The 20,461-nt window shown below is 37.8% G+C and overlaps 1 protein-coding gene across 8 annotated transcripts in view; it reads left to right on the forward strand.

The window, feature by feature from the left end:
• Nucleotides 1-445: 445 nt before the first annotated feature.
• TNRC6A (trinucleotide repeat containing 6A) overlaps nucleotides 446-20,461 on the forward strand; it is a 53,335-nt gene continuing 33,319 nt past the window's right edge. For 5 of the 8 annotated variants that reach the window (XM_019473973.1, XM_009286499.2, XM_009286501.2 and 2 more), the window contains exons 1-4: nucleotides 446-522; nucleotides 2,922-2,957; nucleotides 13,240-13,330; nucleotides 17,126-17,147. In XM_019473973.1, coding sequence (XP_019329518.1) covers nucleotides 446-522; nucleotides 2,922-2,957; nucleotides 13,240-13,330; nucleotides 17,126-17,147 — 226 coding nt within the window. Of the gene's footprint in view, nucleotides 523-2,921; nucleotides 2,958-10,356; nucleotides 10,519-13,239; nucleotides 13,331-17,125; nucleotides 17,148-20,461 lie in introns of those variants that run through there. The other 3 variants (XM_019473976.1, XM_019473977.1, XM_019473975.1) reach the window with 2 other exon arrangements.

Below are 20,461 nucleotides of genomic sequence, written 5' to 3' on the forward strand. Positions count from 1 at the left end.
GGCGGGGGCTCGCCCCCGAAGGGGCCGCGGCGTTTGCCCAAAAGCAGCGTTTTCCCTGCGGAGCTGAGCTTTGACCTCCTGTGCTCGTTGTTGTTTGCTCCTGCGGAGCGGGCAGCCCTTGGCAGCCGCCGGTCTTCGCAGGCTGACAGGGCAAGGAGGGCTCTCGCTGCTGTGGTTTAAGCACATTCTCGAGCTGAAGCGATGCAGCAGAATTGTTTTCCGTAAAGTACTTGGAACGATTAAGTAGAGGTTGTGTAGTAGCGAAGGATAGCTGGTGTTGGTTATGCTCGGCTTGCCTCGCTGTCCCTGGGTAAACATATCACTTGATTACTTGGCAATCTGTGGTCTCCCCGTTTCCTCCTGACAAATCAACATATGGAGCTCAGTGTGTATCTTAACCCTGCTCCAGTTTTATTTTTTTGCTTTGTGCTGCATTACTGTTGACATGGAAACCAACACCACTTTCTGTTCCAGAGAATTGGAAGCTAAAGCTACCAAAGAAGTCGAAAGAAAACCAAGCAGGTAAGATACTCATTTACATTCGCTCCTACAGTTCAGAACAAGAGTTGGCCTTGGGCTAGAAATCATTGTGGGCTTTATCTGGAGCTTTAATCTCATGTTAATTGTAAGGATTAAAAAAACCCTGAATCTGAAAATGTCTGCAATTGCATAGAGAAATCTCTGCAATTTTAGTTAATTCTATAGACTAAACACCTTTTTAGCATGGTTTCTTGTGCATAACAACAATATCAGGTTCTATAACAGAATTTCTTTAATAGGGTAGGTTTTTTAAGAGAAATAACTTACTTTTCTGTCCTAAATTGTAGTACCTAACAATAACTAAAAATTGAATGAAGGGTTTGTTTGTTTTTTTCCTATAGAGTTCAGGCAAATATTGTTGGGAGGCAAGAAATAGTTGGTTTTGGCAAGAAACTTGCTTTGAACTCAAATAAACTGTATATAGTTATATACCTTTAGGTTTTTGCCTCTTTCCACGAAGAATTAAAGGCAGTGAATTTCCCATTAGCATGTAGTTTTTATTTGAGAACTTGTAGAATGTGCAGTTCCCTTTTCACATCACTTAAGATGCTCAAGAGTAAAGAGTTACGTTGAATTAAGAATTCTGTGCCAGTAATATACATCACTTTTGTATCTAAGAGGTTATTTCTTCTGCACCGTTTATTTTTAGTGCGGTGACTTTCCTGCAAATATCTACCTCTTTCGGTTGTTTACATTCTTTGTTTTTGACTTTTGTCCTACTTTCTTTTTGTGTTCTTTTTCAATCAGACCTTAAAGGGTCTAGCAGACTTTTATGGGGACTTATACTAGGGCCACTGGAAATATGCTGAAACCCTGAATATAACTGACAGAATACTAGTTTCTGGTACCTTGCTTTTCTTCTTACTTACCGTGCCTAATCAGTCTCCAACTTCCAGATTGATTTATGATTACACTGTGAAAACTGATTGGCTTTCCCCTGCTGTCAGTGTGTATCTTCCTTCTTTTGGTAATATGCTTAAGCATGAATAATTTTTCCCATTTTGTTGCTGAAATGTATGGAATCTTTAACATACGCTTAGCATTTTGCTTTTAAATACAACGTCAAGGTCATTGTTAAATGGACTTTACTTGAAGAGAATGATTTCAAATTGCAACTCTGTAAGTAAGCTGTCCACAAAAGGTACTAAAATGCTGTGGGGGGAAAAAAAAAATTAAATCATTGGCATTCTGTGGAAAGCGCTCAGTGCATACTTGATGCCAGAAGCGATTTCAGAGCTGTATTATTTAGGTGGACAGAGTGCTAAGTTCAAAACAATATTCTGGTGCAAGTCTTCGTAAGTCAGTAGATCTTCACGTTTTTGTGACCCTAAGAGAGGTCTCTTGTTACACTGGCAGGGAAAGTAAACTGTAGAACTGCCTGAACTCAGTGCTTCGTGGGGGTTAGGGACAGAACAAGGTTCACTGAGTAAATTCTGATATGGAATGGGTCTCCGTGTTTTCTGACACAGAGGTATATGTTTTATTCATTTAAAAGATTCAGAACTGTTTTTAAGTTAACATTAACATACCAGTTGTTTTCAGAAACCTGTATTCTAACTGGTTTATGTTTAGTCAGGGAGTTTTTATCATGTGAGCACATAACCTGATAAAACTGTGGCATGCCTACTCTGGATAGGCCTAATTAATTGTTTTACTGTTGTAGAACTCAACAGATAGCCCTCATTCTTTCTCTAATGTCCTTATTTACGAACTTATTAAATTTGCAGTGACCTAGTCAAATTGTAAAAGAGCAAATATCTTTTCCTGGGAAAGGTAAATAGACCTATGCTACAGTTTTTCTTAATCTAAAATGGCATAGCGCGTATATAGACTGTAAACTCCATGGGGTGTTGGCATTGCTTCATGTATGTTCTGAAGTCACCTTTGGAGTTTACGCTTATAAATTAATGGGTAGCAAATACTGTTTTTTATCTTACTAGGAATATTGGCCTAGACTGTGGGTTTGCGATAGGATAAGTATTACAGCTTTTACTACAGCTTGCTTATGCAGTTGGAGCGATTACTGTTTTAAACTCAGGATTAACAATTTGGCTTGTTTGGCCTTTTGGAAAAGAATCTTTAGTTGGTCCGCGTTCTCTTTAAAATGCATGCATGCCTAGTCCTATGCAAATATTCCTGGTCTCAAAAATAAGCATAGTGCATGATTTGCAACAGTAATTCAAATAAATCTGTTGCAGACTCTATTGTCGCATAGTGTTACAAGTTAAATATCACCTGTTCGGTCTACTGCTGAACAAGAACTGTCCATTATTAACTGGAGAAATGTAAGACTTAAATTTGGTTAAAATTGCAAGCAGTAAAAATCACCATTTAGTTCTTCTGATTTAAGAAATAACTTTTTAATTCTGTTTGGTAAACAGGGCTTTCCTGCCTCATTTATGTGGAACTGAGAGAAGGTAAATATCTGAAATATGTTTACAATTTTTTTCCCCCAAACACAGGATATTTGATTCTTACTTCACAAGCATGCAAATTATAGGGAAGATTCAGACACTGCTTTCATTCACCTGTGTTTCTGCTCCAGAGATTCCATCTGCATTATTTGCAGACCGTCCATGTTCTGGGAGAGCAAACTTTTTACCTAAAATCATGTATACCTCTAGATTTCATCCATGTGTTCTACCAAATTACTACTGTACAATTTTTTTTTTAACTCTTCCATGTTAGAATAACCACCGTATTTCCATGAGGCTTTCCTTATTTGCTGTAGAAAAAAAATGAGATGGCTCAATGATAGGGGCATAGAGAAACAGTGAGAAATGTAGTCATTTCTGTTGATATTTAAGCATTTGATTTTCTGTTGGGTTTTTGGGGGTGGGGGTTTTTTCCTGATAAACTTCTTATGGGAAGACTTCTGCTGTCAAATGGGACGAGTTTATTGCAGAGACATAGCATTCTGTTCATACTTTTCAAGACCTTTAGAGATACTTAGGCAAAATCATGCATTCCTTTCTCCTCTGCACACACTTTTTCAGGTCGTGCGTAATTGTCAGGTTGTCCCTGACAATAAGGTAACTTGCATTTACCTTTTCTTTTTCTAGTCTTACAGCAAACCCATTGTGCAGTATACGTCTTGACTCTGCGTTAATAAAACTGAAGCAGTCTAGAGCATGGGCGGTCTTACGGTTAAGACGCTGGACTTTGCAGTCGTTTGGGTTTGTGCATCTGTTACAGATATCCTATATGACCAGTGTGATTATGGAGAAGCAGTTTCATCTATCTTCTTCAGTTCCCCATTTGTTAAATGGAGATAGGGATTGTTTATTGCTGCTGCTGAAGTCTTGTGTATTTAGATTATGAACTTCTTGGGAGAGAGATTTGTCTTTTGTATGCTTGTATAGCAGTGAACATCGCAGATGAAACTTCAGGGCAAAACTGTAACACAAACGTTGTTGCAGAACTGTGGCGTATTTATAGTGCTTGTAGTTTGGAACATAGTTCTGTTGAGCCAGCTTCTGTATTAAGAAAATGGGAAAGATGAGTGTATTCCAAGTAATTGGTAGTGGTAGACATGGTAGTTAGAATTCTATCACTTCACTTTTAGGGTGATAATTTAAAGACTGAGGTATTTAAAAGCAAAAAAGAAAGTAGCTGACACACATCTACCAATTAATTATTCATTGAAGTAATTGTTTCAGTTTTTAGCTTGGCAGCACCTCTTCTATACGTTAATAGCTGGAAGGAATTCACACACGCACACACATGACATCTGTAAATACATGTTCTTGTTTTGTTACCGGTGCCTGAGGCTTTCTTTGCTCCTGTGTAGTATGCTGAGTGGTTTTAGTTGACAAAGCGTTTCCCTTTAAGGCACTGGTGGGTTTTGTTGGGGTTTTTTTTGTTAACTTCAAAGTACTGGTTTCTATTCCATAAACTTGAAGAGTGCTCTTTTTGGTGTAGTATGCTATTTTGTGGGAAGCATTGATAAGGAATCGGGAGGATCCATTTTTAATCAACATACACATTTTATAATTGATTCTTGTGTAATGATGGTTTAGTAGAAAAGCTAGCTATTGTTTTTCTATAGAATCTCAGAAGAAATTTTTATTGGCAGTTGTACGTTAATTGCATAATTTCAAAAAATTTGAAGATTAGGGAACTTGTAGGTCAGAATACAGAAAAATTATCAAAACTTAGTCTCAGCAATATGTTTGAAAGTCTGTGTAGAATATCCGACATAGGTTGAATACATAGTGCGTGCATGCATACATTTACTGTCTTTCCAGATACTTAAATGTAGTTATCTGTCAGTGTTCCACCTGTAGCATTGCAAGTTAATTTATAACTAGAAGAAAAGCAAATGGTGGAAAGGATGTATTTATTTCCTCCAAAATTTATTTTATATATATTTGTCACTGGAAATTTTAGAGTGGTTTCAAAAGCCATTGTGTATGATCACTTCCAATTCTTACTTTTATGTTTACTCCATGTAGTAAATGGTTAAAAGGTAAAAATCCATAAATAGTTAACACAGAAGTTGATGGTTGGGGATTCAGTAGCGGGCGTGCTATCAGTGTCTCCTGCATCCTGCTGTCAATAAATAGGCTGAATGATGCGCATCCTTTTGAGAAACGGACTGATAAATACCTTTTTACCTTCAGTTAGTAACACAGGGCCAGTAAGAGGTTGCCTAGTTGTGTAACTGGTCTCCTTTGTCCAGCGGCAAAGCGCTTTCCCTGCTTGACCCCCCTGCCTGCTGTTGGCTGGGACCAGCGCGGCTTTTGGTCACTCTGTGTCCAGCATGGAGGGCCATCGCAACGACAGCAAAACCCCCCGTGCAGCCTGCAGCGTTTGAAGTGCTTCAAATGACACCAAACATGCAATACCTTTGGGAGAATCCCTTCACAGCCTCAGGGCTACTGAAAGCATTTGTTGGTGATGGTAGCAGTGTCTTTAAAAATGTGCTAGCACCATCTTGTGGGGCAGTGTGACTTTAATGTGGTTAGAAGGTGGTTTTCGAAGGTGTCTGCTTGACTAGCAAACACTGTACGTGAGCATCTGTAGTAGTGCTGGCATCTTTAGCAGCATTTGTGGTGAGGCGTTCCTAACTGTTAGTGCTAGCTTGAAAAATCTGGAAACCCAACGAATGCAGTTCTGTTGCTTAGGTAGTTCAGTTTTGGTGAATGCTAAGTAACAGGCATTAACGGTGAATGATGACCTGTTTTATTTTGGTGTTGAAATTTGCTGTGTGCAAGTAATATATGCTTTCATTCAGAGATAAATATTGAGTTCAAATCATAATAATGCAGTGCTGTGTCTTAGATATTAATTCGTGTCAGAATTCTCCTCATAACCATAATTTCCTCAGTGAGGTGACTAGAATTGTAATTTTATTGTGGCATAACGTTTCCCTTTTGTATATTATAACAGCAAAGATAGCATGCTGCACAAACATTAATTATTGCATGCTCAGTATGTCTTCCAGGGAAAATATGGGTATACTTGATTCTCCTGTTCTGTAACGTGAGAATAAATATGCCTATTTCAGCCCAGATATTTTTACAGTGCCAAGCTGGTGCTTTTGAAATTAAAGATTAATAGAACTTTTTTCAAGAACTAAAGTAATAAGTAAAATAGGATTTGATGTAAATATTACCTGAAATGTTTACATTTTAAGTGTTACAGCTTTTTTTGAGTTCACAAGCCAAATAACAAATCGAGCCATACAAAAATAAAATTAGCACCATCAAAACTTAAGACAAAGAAGTGGTAATGAATGCTGACTGTAGAAGTAAGAATGTAGCTGCTCTTCCTTTAATGGCATGTGATTGTGTTAGTAATGAAGTGAAAGACTTCGTATCAAAAATCACTCAGAATCACAAGGCACTTTCTGTCTTGCCAAAGTGATACCTGTTCTAGAAGATTAAAAAGTCTTTTCTTTAAAATGGCTTAACTGAGTAAAGCGTTTTGGTAGTTTGGGTGTGTGTCCTGTCCCCCCCCCCCCCCCCCCCCCCCCCCCCCCCCCCCCCCCCCCCCCCATACATAAAAAAAAAATATTTTTATATAAATAATGGTAAATGGTAAATTGACACTCAGTCTATTAAAAATTATGCAAATAATAGCAGCTTCTACTCGTGTGTTCTTGGAGCCATCAAATGTGCAGTCTCTCCTGAGATCAAGATCCATTTTCATTTGGTCTCACTTGAAAATAAAGCACCTTTCAAGTTAAGCTATTTAAATTGAAGGCCTTTGCTCCAGTCTCAAATGTGACTTTCATATGGCGTGGGTATTTTATTTTCAGCTGATCTAAATTGAAAAATAAGGTTTGCATTTCTGCTAAGAACATTTAACCTTGAGCAAGCTAATCCAATTATGTAGGAGGAAAAGGAAATTCCTTGTACATGTGTTTTAGTGCAAGTTGGATGGCTGATAGGGGATGTGATAGAAGTCTGTTTATATACTCATGTTATGAATCAGAATTCTCAGTCATTGCTTGTCATTTGGCCAGCTGATGGACCGAGCGTGCTGCTACAAGCACTTCTGCCATGTGAGGTCAGTGGAGTAAACCTACCCAGATGTAGGGAAAAGCCCAGCAAAAGAACTTGTTAATTTTCTGGCTTTGTCTTGTTACTATGAGACTTGGTTCCTACGGTGTTTCTTGTTAGGTGCTGTAAAGTAACATGAAGCTGCTCATAGTTTGTACGCAGAGGATAATATAAAGTGTTCAGTACTTAGCAGGAATAGGTAGCTATTAAAGTCTAAGATGATAAATGGGAAATAGTATGTAACACTTCTGTTTCTCAAGGAGTAGCATTAAAAATGTAGCTTGTTTGATATATGTTCTAATGGGTGTTGTAATCTGATGCATAAATACTATCATTTGCTGTCTGTTGAGAAGGTTGTGTATTAATGTGTTAGAAAGAATAAAGGAAACCTGCGCTTTCAGCTGTCAGAGATAGAAATTCAGGAGTTCTGCTTTAGACTGTGATGACTTAATAGGCAAATCTGAATTTGTATTTCAGGTTTATGTTTATGTAAGAGGGTAGCGGTAATAGAAATATCTTCCTGGAAAGATTTAGCTTTCAATGAAGAACATGGGCAGTAAGGGCTTTACTGTTGTTGTTATTTAATTGTACAATGGGTTAGTTTTGCTTTCCAGTCATTGAGATTTAACATTATAATGGTAATCTGATACTCTTTTAAAAACATGTTATGCACTATAGGTGGGTAACTTTTTTTCAGGGGTCGCCTAGGGTCCTGATACTTATCATAGGGGTTTTTTTATGTGTTCTAAGCTGGCTTTGTAATCTAAAATCTGTTCTTCTTAAATACATGAAAATAGAATGATCACAGTGTCATAATTTAGGAGTTTTATTGTTCCTGTGTGGAAACAGGAAAATGATGCCATGGTAGAATATTCCAGAGGTATTGCTATGTTAGTTGTTAGCATCTGTATTCTAAAAATAAAATGCAATCTTTTTGATTTAGTTGTAGCAGGATTGATGAGTTTTTCTTTTTTTCCTGTGAAAATACTGTTTTGCATTCTGCTTGCTCTTTAAAGTGCTATAGCTTTCTTCTAAAAGCGGGATGATTTTTCAGTTGATGTAGTTTTTGCATGTGACACACTGAAATTTGTTACACAAAACAAGGCACTAGTGGCCTTCTTAACTCTTAGAATTCTTCTCAGGTTATTAGAAATCCTGTAAATAACCTTTTGTTGCAGTAGACAATCTGAGGTAATGTACCACCCTGCAGTGTTGATACACTTACTGCATCAGAGGTGTTTAACCTGTGCCCATAGACGTTGTCGGGCTTGCTAGAACAATTAATTCAGGTGGCAGTCGAGAGGGAACTGGACTGTCTACCCGGGGCTCCACAGCCTAGCGAGGGCAAGTTTCAGACTGGTTGATTGCGTCTGATAGCAACAGCTTGTTCCCCAGGTGTCATCTCTTGCTAAGGTCTTGCAGCTTATCCCATCTCACATTGAGACATGCATACCCAGTGCTGGGTAGACCTGGGGACACAGGACCCCGGGAAGGATAGCGACCACGATAGGCTGCTGCTTCAGAACAGTTACTCTGGATCACGGCTTGTTCCCTCCTCGGATCTAAGTAGCCTTTGGGAAAGAGGGTGGCACGGGAAGGTGACAGGAATTCCCGCTGCACAGCGTGCTTGTGATGGTGCTTTTTCCTGGGGTGATCATGGGACAAGGTGGGCAGAGAACTGCTCGTAGAACGTGTGTTGAACTTGCACTTCTGGGAGGTGTCAGCCCAGCAGCACTTGCGCAGGGTAGTTGTGCGTTATGCACACAGGCAATGAGGTTGTGGGAGGAGAAGGGCTGTGGACACGACTTTTCCTGGCCGTGGGAGGAAGATGTGGTACTTGGCCTTTTCCGTTGGATTAGATGTTTCTTATTCTTGATGGTACTTCAGGAAATACTAGCTTCCTGAATAGCGAATCACTGACTCTTCTTTGCATGGAAGTTAACTATAAATGAATTGTGTATTCTATAAAAAAATGAACAGTGATCTACAGAAGCTATTTTTTCTAGACAGATTTCAGACCTACATGCTTCTTGTAGTGCTTACCGATTAAAAATTGGACTATTCCAAATTAACTCAAACTGAGGATCAGTGTTACCAACTTCACTTTGGTTACAAATGCTCAGGATGCCAGACAGTGATGGACAAAACTGACTTATGTGTGACCTTTATAGTGCACAGATGTCACTGCGGGTTAATCATTACCTCAAATTTGCGAAGTATCCAAGGGATTGCTTTAAGTGAACCTGGCCAAGTGTAATTGTTTTCTGTAGTTACATGACTAACCTCTTAGTTGTTCCTGAAATAATTTTTGATACCTAATTGCAGATGCAAGATTGCTTTTTGCAGTAAGACAGTCCTCAATGAATCTTGCAGCCAGATGATAAAACTGATAAAATGCAAAATAGCCGTGTTGCATTTGATAGTTTGTGATTTGTCTTGCACTGCAACTGAAATAGAGGGGTGTTGGAAATAACATTTTTAGATTTTTTTTTTTCCCATATCTTAACACATTAGAAGCAATTCTTTTAAAAAAGAAATAACTAATGCTTGCTCTCTGTTATTAGAAAACTTTAAAAGACAGAATTTGGTCTGTGGAAACTTTTTAGAGCGGTGGTCTGTCTGTAGTACGTTACTGTGTATGTAGGGTGGAAAGAATACTGGTATTGTTTGGCTGCTCATTGTCAAAGCATGCTACCACTCTACCTCTGGTAAATACCTGCAGTCACTGCTTTTGTTAACTAACACATGCAGCATGAGTTGATGGGTACTTGTAACAGTCACCCTAAAAGTGGTAGAGGAGAAAAGGGATGCTGGACATACAATAAATCAGTGTTATTCCAACAGAAGGGAGCACTGGGAAAAGACACAAGTAGAGGATGAAATCAGATTTGCAGCGAGAACAAAGATCTCGGCAAGTAGGGATGAAAACTGGTTTCTGTTTTTATTGGTTGCTGTACAGATATATGTAGCCGTGCTCCAAAGGTTTTCTGTTTACAGAGAGAAATCAGAAAAGATATTTGTAATTAAAGAAATACTCGTTAACTTCGTGAATATAAAACTTTCCTCCCTCCAGACAAATTGATTTTTACCATCTAGATAAAGTCTAGCTGTTGTCTGGCAGTATTAATAGTAATAAAAATAAATTTGAGAAAAATGCTTGAGTTACCCAAAATGTGGTCATATGATTTTTTTTGTCTTGTGCGCTAATGTTAATAGTCTCAGAAGTTTCTGTGCCCTATAAATATTTAAAGTATTGCAGGCTTTTTTCTCCCACAATGAATGTCATGTGAAAGTACTACCGTATCTCTCTTTGTTTGAAACTAATATTAATAATAGCCAAGTGGCCACAAGCTTTGAAATTTAAATACAAGTATCGTTATTACGGCATTGTCCCTACTGGGAGGAGAACCACTTTCAACATCTTGCTGAAGAATCTCACAACGGGACAGAAGACTAGTTTTAAAGTTTAAAGGTAGAACTCAAGTGGGCAGCAATAACGTGATAAATAAAAAGAATGGCAGTATTATGCAGAATGCAAAATAGAATAAGCTGATGGCTACCATAAAGAGAGGACCTGATGAGCTGCTGTTTAGTATTACTTACATTGGTACCACCTACAGTGAGAGGCAGGTGCCGTAAGAGTGCTGTTTTGTCTAATTAAAAAGTGAGGAAATTATATGAATTCGCCACAGTGGAACTGGGCGACTGGGAACTGGAAGTCACATGTGGATTTAAAAAAAAAAAAATTAAAAAACCCCTAAAAACTGATGCCTGCACTCATTTTGAAAGGAACTTGAGCTGTGTTAAAAGTAGAATTAACCGATTATTTACATATCTAAATAAGTAATGAAAGTTTTAATACTTGTGGAGTATCTTGTGTTTTACTGTGTTCAATTGGCATTGCTTCTGACATACATATACATATATAATTATCTTACTTGAAACTGGAGGTTTGTGGTTGTGGGTAGTTTGGGGTTAAAAAGGAGCCCAGTGTTTCTAGGCAGAAGTAAACCACTTATTGACTGCCCCTGATTGGCATTGTTAGTTCATTTCCCCTGCAAAGTTTTGTGTAACAAGGTTGTCTTTTGTTTGATAATGTGAGTATGTGCAACTATGTGTCATCGAATGAGGGTAACTTTTTTAAAGGAGATTTTAATACGTTCAAAGTAATTGTGTAATAAAATCTCTTCTGTTCTGCCTTGCTTAGTATGTGAAAAGCATGGCAAAGGTAAAAACAGTGCTTTTTATGTTCAAAGCTGAATTTTGGAGATTCAGACAAGACCACTTACCACAAACGGGGGCGTAAATTCCGTTCCATTAGTTGTTTCTTGGCTTTTTCTTTTGCGACAGTAAATAATCTATGTGACTAATGAGTTTTACTGTCCAGAGCTCTCCACAGCAGCTTTGAATCTGAGCACCTCTTGTTACTTCAGCTGCAGCTGATCAAATAGAAAGTGTGTACAGAGTCACCAGTTACCTGTGAAACATTAATTTAAAAGAGAGATACTAATCTCTGAAGGTTATTCAAAGAGTAAATTTGGTGTCGTCTTCCTTTACTTAGCCAACATGTGTGGAGAGTTTATTCCTACACCCCATTCAAAATATCATAGAAATTAGGACTTGTCTGAAGGACGTGGTTTGCCCAGCGAGAGGGTAGATGTGCGGTGGAGCTAGTGTTAAGATTCAGGACGTCAGAGGGATGTGTGTGAAACTTCAGAAAGAGATCTGGAAAAACATTTTCAACTTATGTTTTTAATCTTGTCCACCTGACTATATCATCAGGGCTTGTGGGCCAAAAGCTTCCAAGCTTTTGAACTTAGAAACATTCCTGACCCTGAAAGGGCAAAGAAGAGTCTTGCAAGTTGGCTTTCTAGTACACAAAAATGCTTTATTCTCTGAATCTGAAACTTTGAACTAACTATTAGTAGGCTCCCTTTCCCTCTGTTTTACAGTGTTCTGGCAAAAGCAAACTGCTGCCACTGTTTTTATTTTTATATTCAGCTTTATTGTTGCTTTCTAAACTTCAGAATCCTTCTTTCTGTGAGCAATTGTTTTTATTCTTGTGTATGAAACAACTAACTGATCTTCAGTTGCACATTCCATGTTGTCACAAGCTTTTTGCACAATTAGCCCAAATGCTTTTTTGTCTGCCCGTTACCACAGTCTTTTCTGTCAGTTGCGTTTGTGTGGAGTTTGTTCTTGTTCTCATCTCTCCAAGCCTGGCGTTAAAGAAAAGTTTGTTTTTGTTATCATTAAACTTGTATCAGGTACTAGTTCCTACTGACCCTGATAACTCGCAAGTCTTTAGTTCTTCCTGCTTTTTATGCTCTCCATGTTCTCCCTTTTGTCTTGCCTTTGCTGAAGTCTGTTTTTAAAAGAAAACATAGTGTAATCTGGAAAGTGGTGTTGCTGCTAAGCCTTCTGTTTTAGCATGTAAAACTTTGTATTAAGTGAATTTAAATTAATGTAACGGGTTTTGTTTTCACATTTGTCAAGTTACAGTTCTGTCACTTGTCTAATGCGCTCTAAAATTGCTCTGCTATTGAAAGCTCTGGTCTGACCATGCTCTTCAGTCCTTGTTCCTGCTAGTTCACGTGTCCAGTCATACAGATACACAGCCAGTCGAATTAGCTCACTGCTCAGGCAGGAAAATGTGTATATATTGTTTGTTGGTTGGCAGAGGTAGTGTTTAAGATCAGTGAGCTGATGCAAATTCCTGCATGGCTCTCTAGGCACTGGTGTTGGTGCGAAAGGGTGTGGGTGGCTAGGAAGGAACCCATTGCTTGGCTTATGCTGAGCGTGGTCAGACTCCGTGCTGGGTCAGAGCTGATTGCATGTGACAGTGGGGAAACGTGATGTGGGAGAGCTCAGTCATACAAATTCACCATAGCAGGTAGAGATTAAATAACATCTGAATTTGCGCTGGCTTTTGAATCAAATTAATGTCTAAGCCTTCATTGTAAGTTTTGGAAAAAAAAATAAAATCTTCCATGTAGCTTGACACTGCATCTGCTCTTAAAGTTTGTCACTTGCGATTTGCAGTGAAAGTACATAGTCCCTATAGAAATATTATCCAATTAGAAGTAAAATTCCCCAGTTCCTTTTGGGTCACTCTGAAATAATTGTTCTAAAATGAATCTAAGTGTGTACAGATTGTATTTTGGGAGAGTTAATTACAAACTGTGTGGTTCAGGGATTTAGTGCACGAAGAGGAAGAACAGTTGATGGAAGAAAGGAAAAAGAGAAAAGAAGACAAGAAGAAGAAGGAAGCTGCTCAAAAAAAGGTATGTTGAACATTAAAAAATAAAAACCCATGCTTGTGGGTTACTTATGTTTCATCACTAGTAAATACTATTTTAGCTGCTGTTATTCAGAAGTGTTTTCTTTTTAATTTAATGTTTTAAGCTTTAAATGTACTGTCGGTTACTTAGTGGTAACTGACATATTGAACATCTTGATTGGCTTTGTGTACAGTTTCTTCAGAGATTAAATATTCTTCTGAAATGACCATTCTTTTTCCTGGTTGTCAGTTGAAGCGGTTTCAAGTTTGAAAACTTCCTCAGTGTTAGTGCATTTATTAGTAGAATAAAATTACCGATTTTTTTTTTTTTTTTAAGATCTTGGCTTCCTGCTGTATCCTTACTTTAATATATCTTCTTACCCTTCAGTGTGGAAACATACATGTCATAATGCAATTTGCATTAAAGAAGGTAGACAAAAATGAAAATATTGGCAGCAAAGGTGTGTTGGGATGGAAACATCACAGAAATGCTTGTAAACACTTCAGAATTCCTGTTTCCTGTCAAGATTGATCATGGCAGTTGATTCTAAATTTTGACCCTAAGCTTGAGAGGAGCTTGTAAATCTGTTTTTAAAAACCTGTTCATTTCAGGCTTGTATTTGCTAACTGGTGGTAGCAAAGTGAAGCTGCTTAACGTTTTTTTCTTTGATTCCATTGACTAATGCTAGATATTTATTATATGGTCAAAAAATCAGTAGTCAGCTCTCCCTGTTTGTTGGCCTAAATAAAGGTGTTTGTTGTACACCTGTACAAAATTAGGTATGTCTAATCTTGTAACAAATCTAGATGAAATAGTACTGGAGGAATACTCCTAGAAGAGGTATTTGCTCATATTTCAGAATGAGAGGTTGTTTTCAGTAGCAGACAGCAAAGCTGCATAATAACTTTTGGACCTCAATTGTAAATTTATAACTCATTTTCCTCTTGGAATTCTTTTTTAATCAGAAGTAATGGGAAAGGAGCTGGTTTACTTGTAGAATTTGAATCTTTTAAATAAGTGATTCTTCGTAGCTGACTTTCTCCTCCAAAATTCAGTATTTTTGTGAGTTTGAAAGGCGTGTTTGAGAGTGAAATTTGTAGAAGTAAAAGCATAAATATTTTTTTGAAAGTGAAGAGACTAGACCTTTGCCTAAAATTTAAAGTTTTGTTTACACTTTCTTCTGCTACGGAGCACCTGCTAGACACTTCTTCAGAAGCCACAGGTCTTTACTGATGTGCTGTATTCTCAGAGGAACAAAATGTTGAGTGCATGGACTTCATACATGTATCAGGAATTCAAGCAGCTTCTATGGACAAAGTAGTAGGATGCCACGAGGATGCTCGTGTGCGTTCCTGGAGAAGCTTAAACTTGATCTAGATTAAAGAGAATATCCCTCTGAAAAACCATGGTAACAAACAACTGCCAGTTAACTTGGGTGTTTAAAAAAAAAAAAAAAAATCCTAGTACAGACGTGGTTGATTCTAGTTTAAAATGAAGACTTGTTCACGTAGGTCACAAGGAGGGCAGAATCCCTTTTCTGTTCTGTTAATATTCGTGGGTGGTTTCAGATTGACCAGAATTGCTCTTTTTGTTTTGTAAGCTAGCTTTTTCTGTTTGATCTCGTAAGAATGTACTGTTTTGTATTATCAACCATAGGCTCTCTAGCAAAAACTTTAAAGCATTTAACTGTGCACCAAGTACTGATATATTTTGGAAGTCCCTAGCTGAAAAATGTTCAGTTTTTTTTTTTCTTCTAGAGAATAGCACCTTAGTATAAAAAGCAGTAGCCTTATCCTATGACCCTTTCTCTTCGCTGACCTCTTTGGGTGCTGTGGATAGTCAGGAACAGCAAAACATTTTTGAAAAATTCTAAGTTGTCTCATTTTCCTGTTCATGGGTCAAGTGCCGAGCTAATTAATTGATTTTTAACTCAAGTCACAATTGGGGAGGGGGGGTAAGATTACAAGCTCTCCAGAGTAAGCTCTAAACACGTGCATAGGCATGACAAGAACTGAAGAGGCACCATGTAATCATACTGCGGAAGGAAAAGCTAACGCTTGGGTTTTATATATACTGTAGTTTTCTAATAATTGGAACTAAGAAGAGTAGTAGGAGAACAGCAGCAATCGCAGAGGTGTGACACTTAACAGAACCTACCTTCTCTAAGTTGAGTAGTGCTTTTATCCTGATGCTGAGCAGCTTTCGTGGGACATCAACTGTTGTGTTCCATTTACCTTTTTATGATCGTATAAAATTGTGTTTTGAATGCCTGGTTCCAAGCCAGCTGCTGTGCATACAGTACCCTGGAGTTTGAAGTGCATATAAAACTTCCCAAGCCTTCAAAACACTTTTTTTTTTTTAATCAGTTTTGTTGAACAAAGAGCATAATGAAAAGTTGTAACGTTATGTAGTGTCCTCAAGTACAGCAATTGCCCTTTGGAGTGTGAGGAGGAGGGGCAGTGGTATTGGAGGAGTCAGGGTAATAAGGGTAAGGTAGGCAAAACTGAAAATGAACGTGGTGTGGGTGTTTTGATACACTCATGTAAGCAGCCATTGGCTTTATTTTTGCTTTCTTAATTCTAGGGGCTGATGCATTACTGTTAGTAGAGTGGATTTTCTTCAGAAGAGATTTTACAGTCTTCAGCTATTTTTAGCAGTCTCTAAGGGCATAAATAAAAAAATGAAAAGCTTATGCTCAAGGTTTCTTGGGAGCAAGAGGCTACGTTTTGAACTATTGGACAGTATAACAAATTTTTATATGTATCCTTGCCTTTGTCAGCTTAAGAAGTTGAAAAAGAGGGTTTTTCTGTTAATGTACTCTTGGATTCTTTAAGAGAAGTGAGGATATGGCACTGAAGGGACATTAATAAAGTTTCAGTAGTCAGCCCTAACAGTGCTAATGTCTGAATCTAACAGAGTCTTACATCAAATCAGTGAATTGATAAATTCTTCTTGCATTCACATGCACTCTCTTTTTTCTCTCTCCTCAAGGTTTTAATTACAGACAATCATAGACAATCATAGCTTAAGTATTATCGCAAATTATTGCATACTATGAATATATGCAATATCATAATTAAAATGGGTTGTATACAGCTACCAAAGTGACCATATCAAATTAGATCTCATTTTGCTTTGGTGATAGTGCATTTTAAAAGTGATAATAAAGAAAACTCTAGTTTCAGATAGGAAGAACTATGATTTGTGCTTTTGAGAGGTCCTTCATGAAGTCAGTTTCACTATGTTTTATAGTTAAAACCGCACAGTTAAGGTGCGGTTAAGAACATGAAGAAATGTTTCTCTCCCCATTTTTATCCTATGATAAAATTTTATTCAAATAGATCTCTTATCTTGGCCATATCACAGGTGTAACCAGTTGAATCTTGGAAATGAAAGACTTAAAGCTTTTGCATTTACTTTCTTACTTCCTTTAAATTTCTAGGTCCCTCTCTCTTCCCCTGCCGTTTTCTGCAATAAAAGTGGTGGAGGTTCCTTGCTTCCAGGCACAGTTTTTAACTCACTTCAAACATCTTAATTTGCAAGTTTAATTCAGTCTGTTTCATGTAGTTATCTTTCAATTAATTTTGTCTTCTATAATGTTTAAACAGCTTTCTAGGCATAAGGAATAATAGGCATGGGTTGGTTAGAGAGACACTTCTGAAGTAGATAATTAAATAACTTTAAAATATTTTAAAAGAGGAAAGTCAAAAGCTAATGTTGCTTTATGAAGTGGCACATGCACATGTGGTTTTTCTCTTATCTGCACAAATCACTGACATTTCTTTTTTCTTGTTCTAGGCCATTGAACAAAAAATCAAAGGTAAGTTACTTTAGAGTTATTTCTGTTCTGTATATTATTTCTGCATTTTTAAATATGTTGAATCGAATTGGTCATCTGAAAGCTCTTCTCAAACTAAAAGATGGGATCCTTGAAACTTCAGTTGCACTTTTTCAAACAGTGACCACAAAGACTAGAAGAGCAATGGCTAAGGGCTTATTCCAGGGATTGGAGTCTGCTGTTCTTCCTATTTTCCATTCTTAATTACTTATACAGCACCAAGCATATACATAACACCTTGAGTTCTCTTCCTTATTTGCTTTTTTCCTTCCCCCTTTTTGCTTTGTTTGAAAAGTGCACAAACACTCGTAACGCTTCAAGTATGACCGTGTATAGATGCACGTAATGTATCTGTTTGAAACTTAATTATCAAATATTCTAAGTGCAGCTGGGGTTGGGAATGCTTGATAGACAAGTAATTGATAAGTCTGGTTTTAACTAACTGTTGCGTATGGAGAGTTCATCCTGACAAAATGATCAAGATGACAGTATCTGAAAGCTGTAATTTTGATGTTCAGTGGCAGGCTGGGAACACCAGTTATTCTGAATGTTTGTGGGTTTTATACAGATCTCCATTCCTACCAGCTTCTATAAAGGGGGAAAAAAAGATTCTTTTCACTTTCTTTTTAATTCTAGCTCATAACCTGTTAGTTGAGAAGTGGAGAATAATTGCATAAGTGATCATGTGGAGTGCTTGCTGAATCCCTGTTTTCTGGGAACATTTGGTTTAATTTAATACTTACTTGAGCAGTGGTAGAAACAGGAGCTCGGAAGCCCTGCTTAGCGGAGATGCAATTACTGTTGGAAAAATCAAAAAGTGTTTGAAGTGCTGTTCTGGTATGAAGCTGGTAAAATGGTAGAGGACATACTGCGCTTGAGAAGAGGCAAAGAAACAAATGAAAGTGTCTGTTCCCGAGGTGTGTGTTTGAAGAAGCATGCTAGTTTGCATGTGGTTGAAATGGAGGAGGCAGGTTCTCTGTGTAAAAAATGCGCCGATTCTCCTGCCGAGGACTGCAGTACCAATTACCAGGTATCGGGAGACATGATTACGTCTAGTTTGTTTAAGTGTAATGTGTACTTTACTGTCTGTGTTTAAATGGGGGGGGGGGGGGTTGGGGGGGGTTGTTACTGATAGGTTTTCATTGTGTGACAATGCTCTGCGGAGGGAACGAGGGCAGCCTGGGTTCTGTGTCTTGGGGAGTTCTTCTATGTGATGCTTTGAGGAGGCTGATGTTTTGGTTGCGGAGATCGCTTGAGGCAGAAGGAGCTGCCAGAGCATGGTGGCTGCAGGAGTGTTAGTGCACCGTTCCTACAGCCGATGTCAGTAATGGAAGCTTATGTTCTATATGTGCAACCATCCTGTGGGTTTCATTGTACTGACTATAGGTCCTGGCCCTTCCAGCCTGACTCTGGTCACTGAAATCAGCTGGGAATTCTATGCTTGTCTTTAGGCGCAGGACTGGATACTTAATAAAAGTGCTGGAAGAGTATTATAATTAATAAATAGTCTTCACTTGTTTTTTAAAGCACCCTTTTTCAAGCAGTGCATGGAATTGCATTTGAAGTACAGGCTAAGCATTTGTTTTCTTCTGTATATTCCTGCCATAAGGCTTCTAAGATAATATACCAGATTTAAAGAATTGTGAAAGTGTTTGATTTTATTCTGAAGTAATAAAATATATCTGAAAAGATAGTGAAGAAGGAAAACTATAAAATACTTTGCTGTAAATAATAACGTCCATTTTGAATGAACATTTGACCTATGTACTTATGCTGCACTGGCATCCACGCGTCCCATCAGGGATGAGGCTACAAAAGCAAATGGCTAAAAATAGCATGAAGACAGGAGGGCAGTAATTCTGTTCAGTAGGCTACCTGATGGTAATCTTCAAATTGAAAGAAAACGCCTTTCTTTTGAAGGACAGAGTAAATATCCTCCCACCCCCCCCTTATCCCCCCCCCCCCCCCTTTTCTCCTTGGGGGCCTGATATTTACTGATGGAAATATTAAGTTCCAACTTTAATGTTACATTATTATTAAAAGGGTATTTCAGCAAGTTTAGCAGGAATTTAGAGTTGTTAAAGAAACGCAAGCTGACGGTCCTTCTGAAGTACAGACATGGGATTCAGATATGCAACTTTTTGCAACAATTTCTGTAGGAACAAAATTTGTTGCTTATGTTGCACATAGCTCTTTCATTGTTTCAACAGTTTTGCCTACTTGTATTCAGGATGCAAATTAATGTTTCATTAGTTTCCAAGTTTCCATCGCATTAATGTCTTAAATAATTTATTCTGTGCATGAGCTGAAGATAAAATACAAGAGTATAGGATCTTTAAATAATTCAGAATTATGTTCCTTCTTTCAGAAAAGTAGCTGGTTAAGTGGGTGGGGGTGGGTAGGGAGGGCGGTTATTTCTTGGTTTTAAGCGTAGTTTGGATGGCTCCAAAATGTTGTTTTAGCTAAGGTAGAATTTGTTGTTGAACCAGCTGAAGTTGCTACCAGTGTTCATGTAAAATTATAAGACTACCTTCCGAGGAGGTTAATAGTGCTGATTTTTTTTCTTCTTCCTGTTCAGGATTGGGAATGGAAGTAATGAAGATGATGCTAATATAAATGTTTCTGGTACAAGTAGCATTTTAATACTGTAGTATTAAAAATGCATGTTTGTCATTCCTGTGGATTTCAAATATTCTAACCTGTCTAGTTTTATACATCTGGTTTTATTAAAAGAGGAAAGAGGCAGTTCATAGGAGTTAGAGATGAATGTATTATTTAGTTGCTAAGTGGAAGGCTTCTCTGTGCAGCAGCTAGCGTAACAAATTCGTACATCCACAAGTGCCCTCCAAGTGCTCTTGTACCAGGTATTTTAGGAAGAAATAAGTATCATTTGAAAGTCCTTATTTGTTGAGAATACTGCAGAATTGTCAGTTGTTGTGGTATTCCTTCTAGCTTGGCAAAATATGTATTTTTGCTGTGTTTAATGTCAGTACTACTAAAGACAGACAAATCAATCCATTTACCCTGAATTTCTCCTAAAACAGGACTGCAAACCGCACTGTGGCCAGGAGTAGCTAATGATAAGTCAAGCACTAAAGTAAATGCTATTTCAGAAGAATGTTTGAGTTTTGTTGTACATGCTCACTTAGCAATCGTGGTGTACTTCTGCAGAATGAGATTTCATTATGAGATGAAATATCTTTTTGCACACGCTTTAGTGTATGTACATAATACCCTAGTGAAGTAATTTATAAAGTTTGAACAGTAATGTTTCTGTTAATGCCAGTGTTGTGGTT

The sequence above is a fragment of the Aptenodytes forsteri genome, unplaced genomic scaffold (genome assembly GCF_000699145.1).
Source record: "Aptenodytes forsteri isolate BGI_AS27 unplaced genomic scaffold, ASM69914v1 Scaffold55, whole genome shotgun sequence".
Lineage (NCBI taxonomy): Eukaryota > Metazoa > Chordata > Aves > Sphenisciformes > Spheniscidae > Aptenodytes > Aptenodytes forsteri.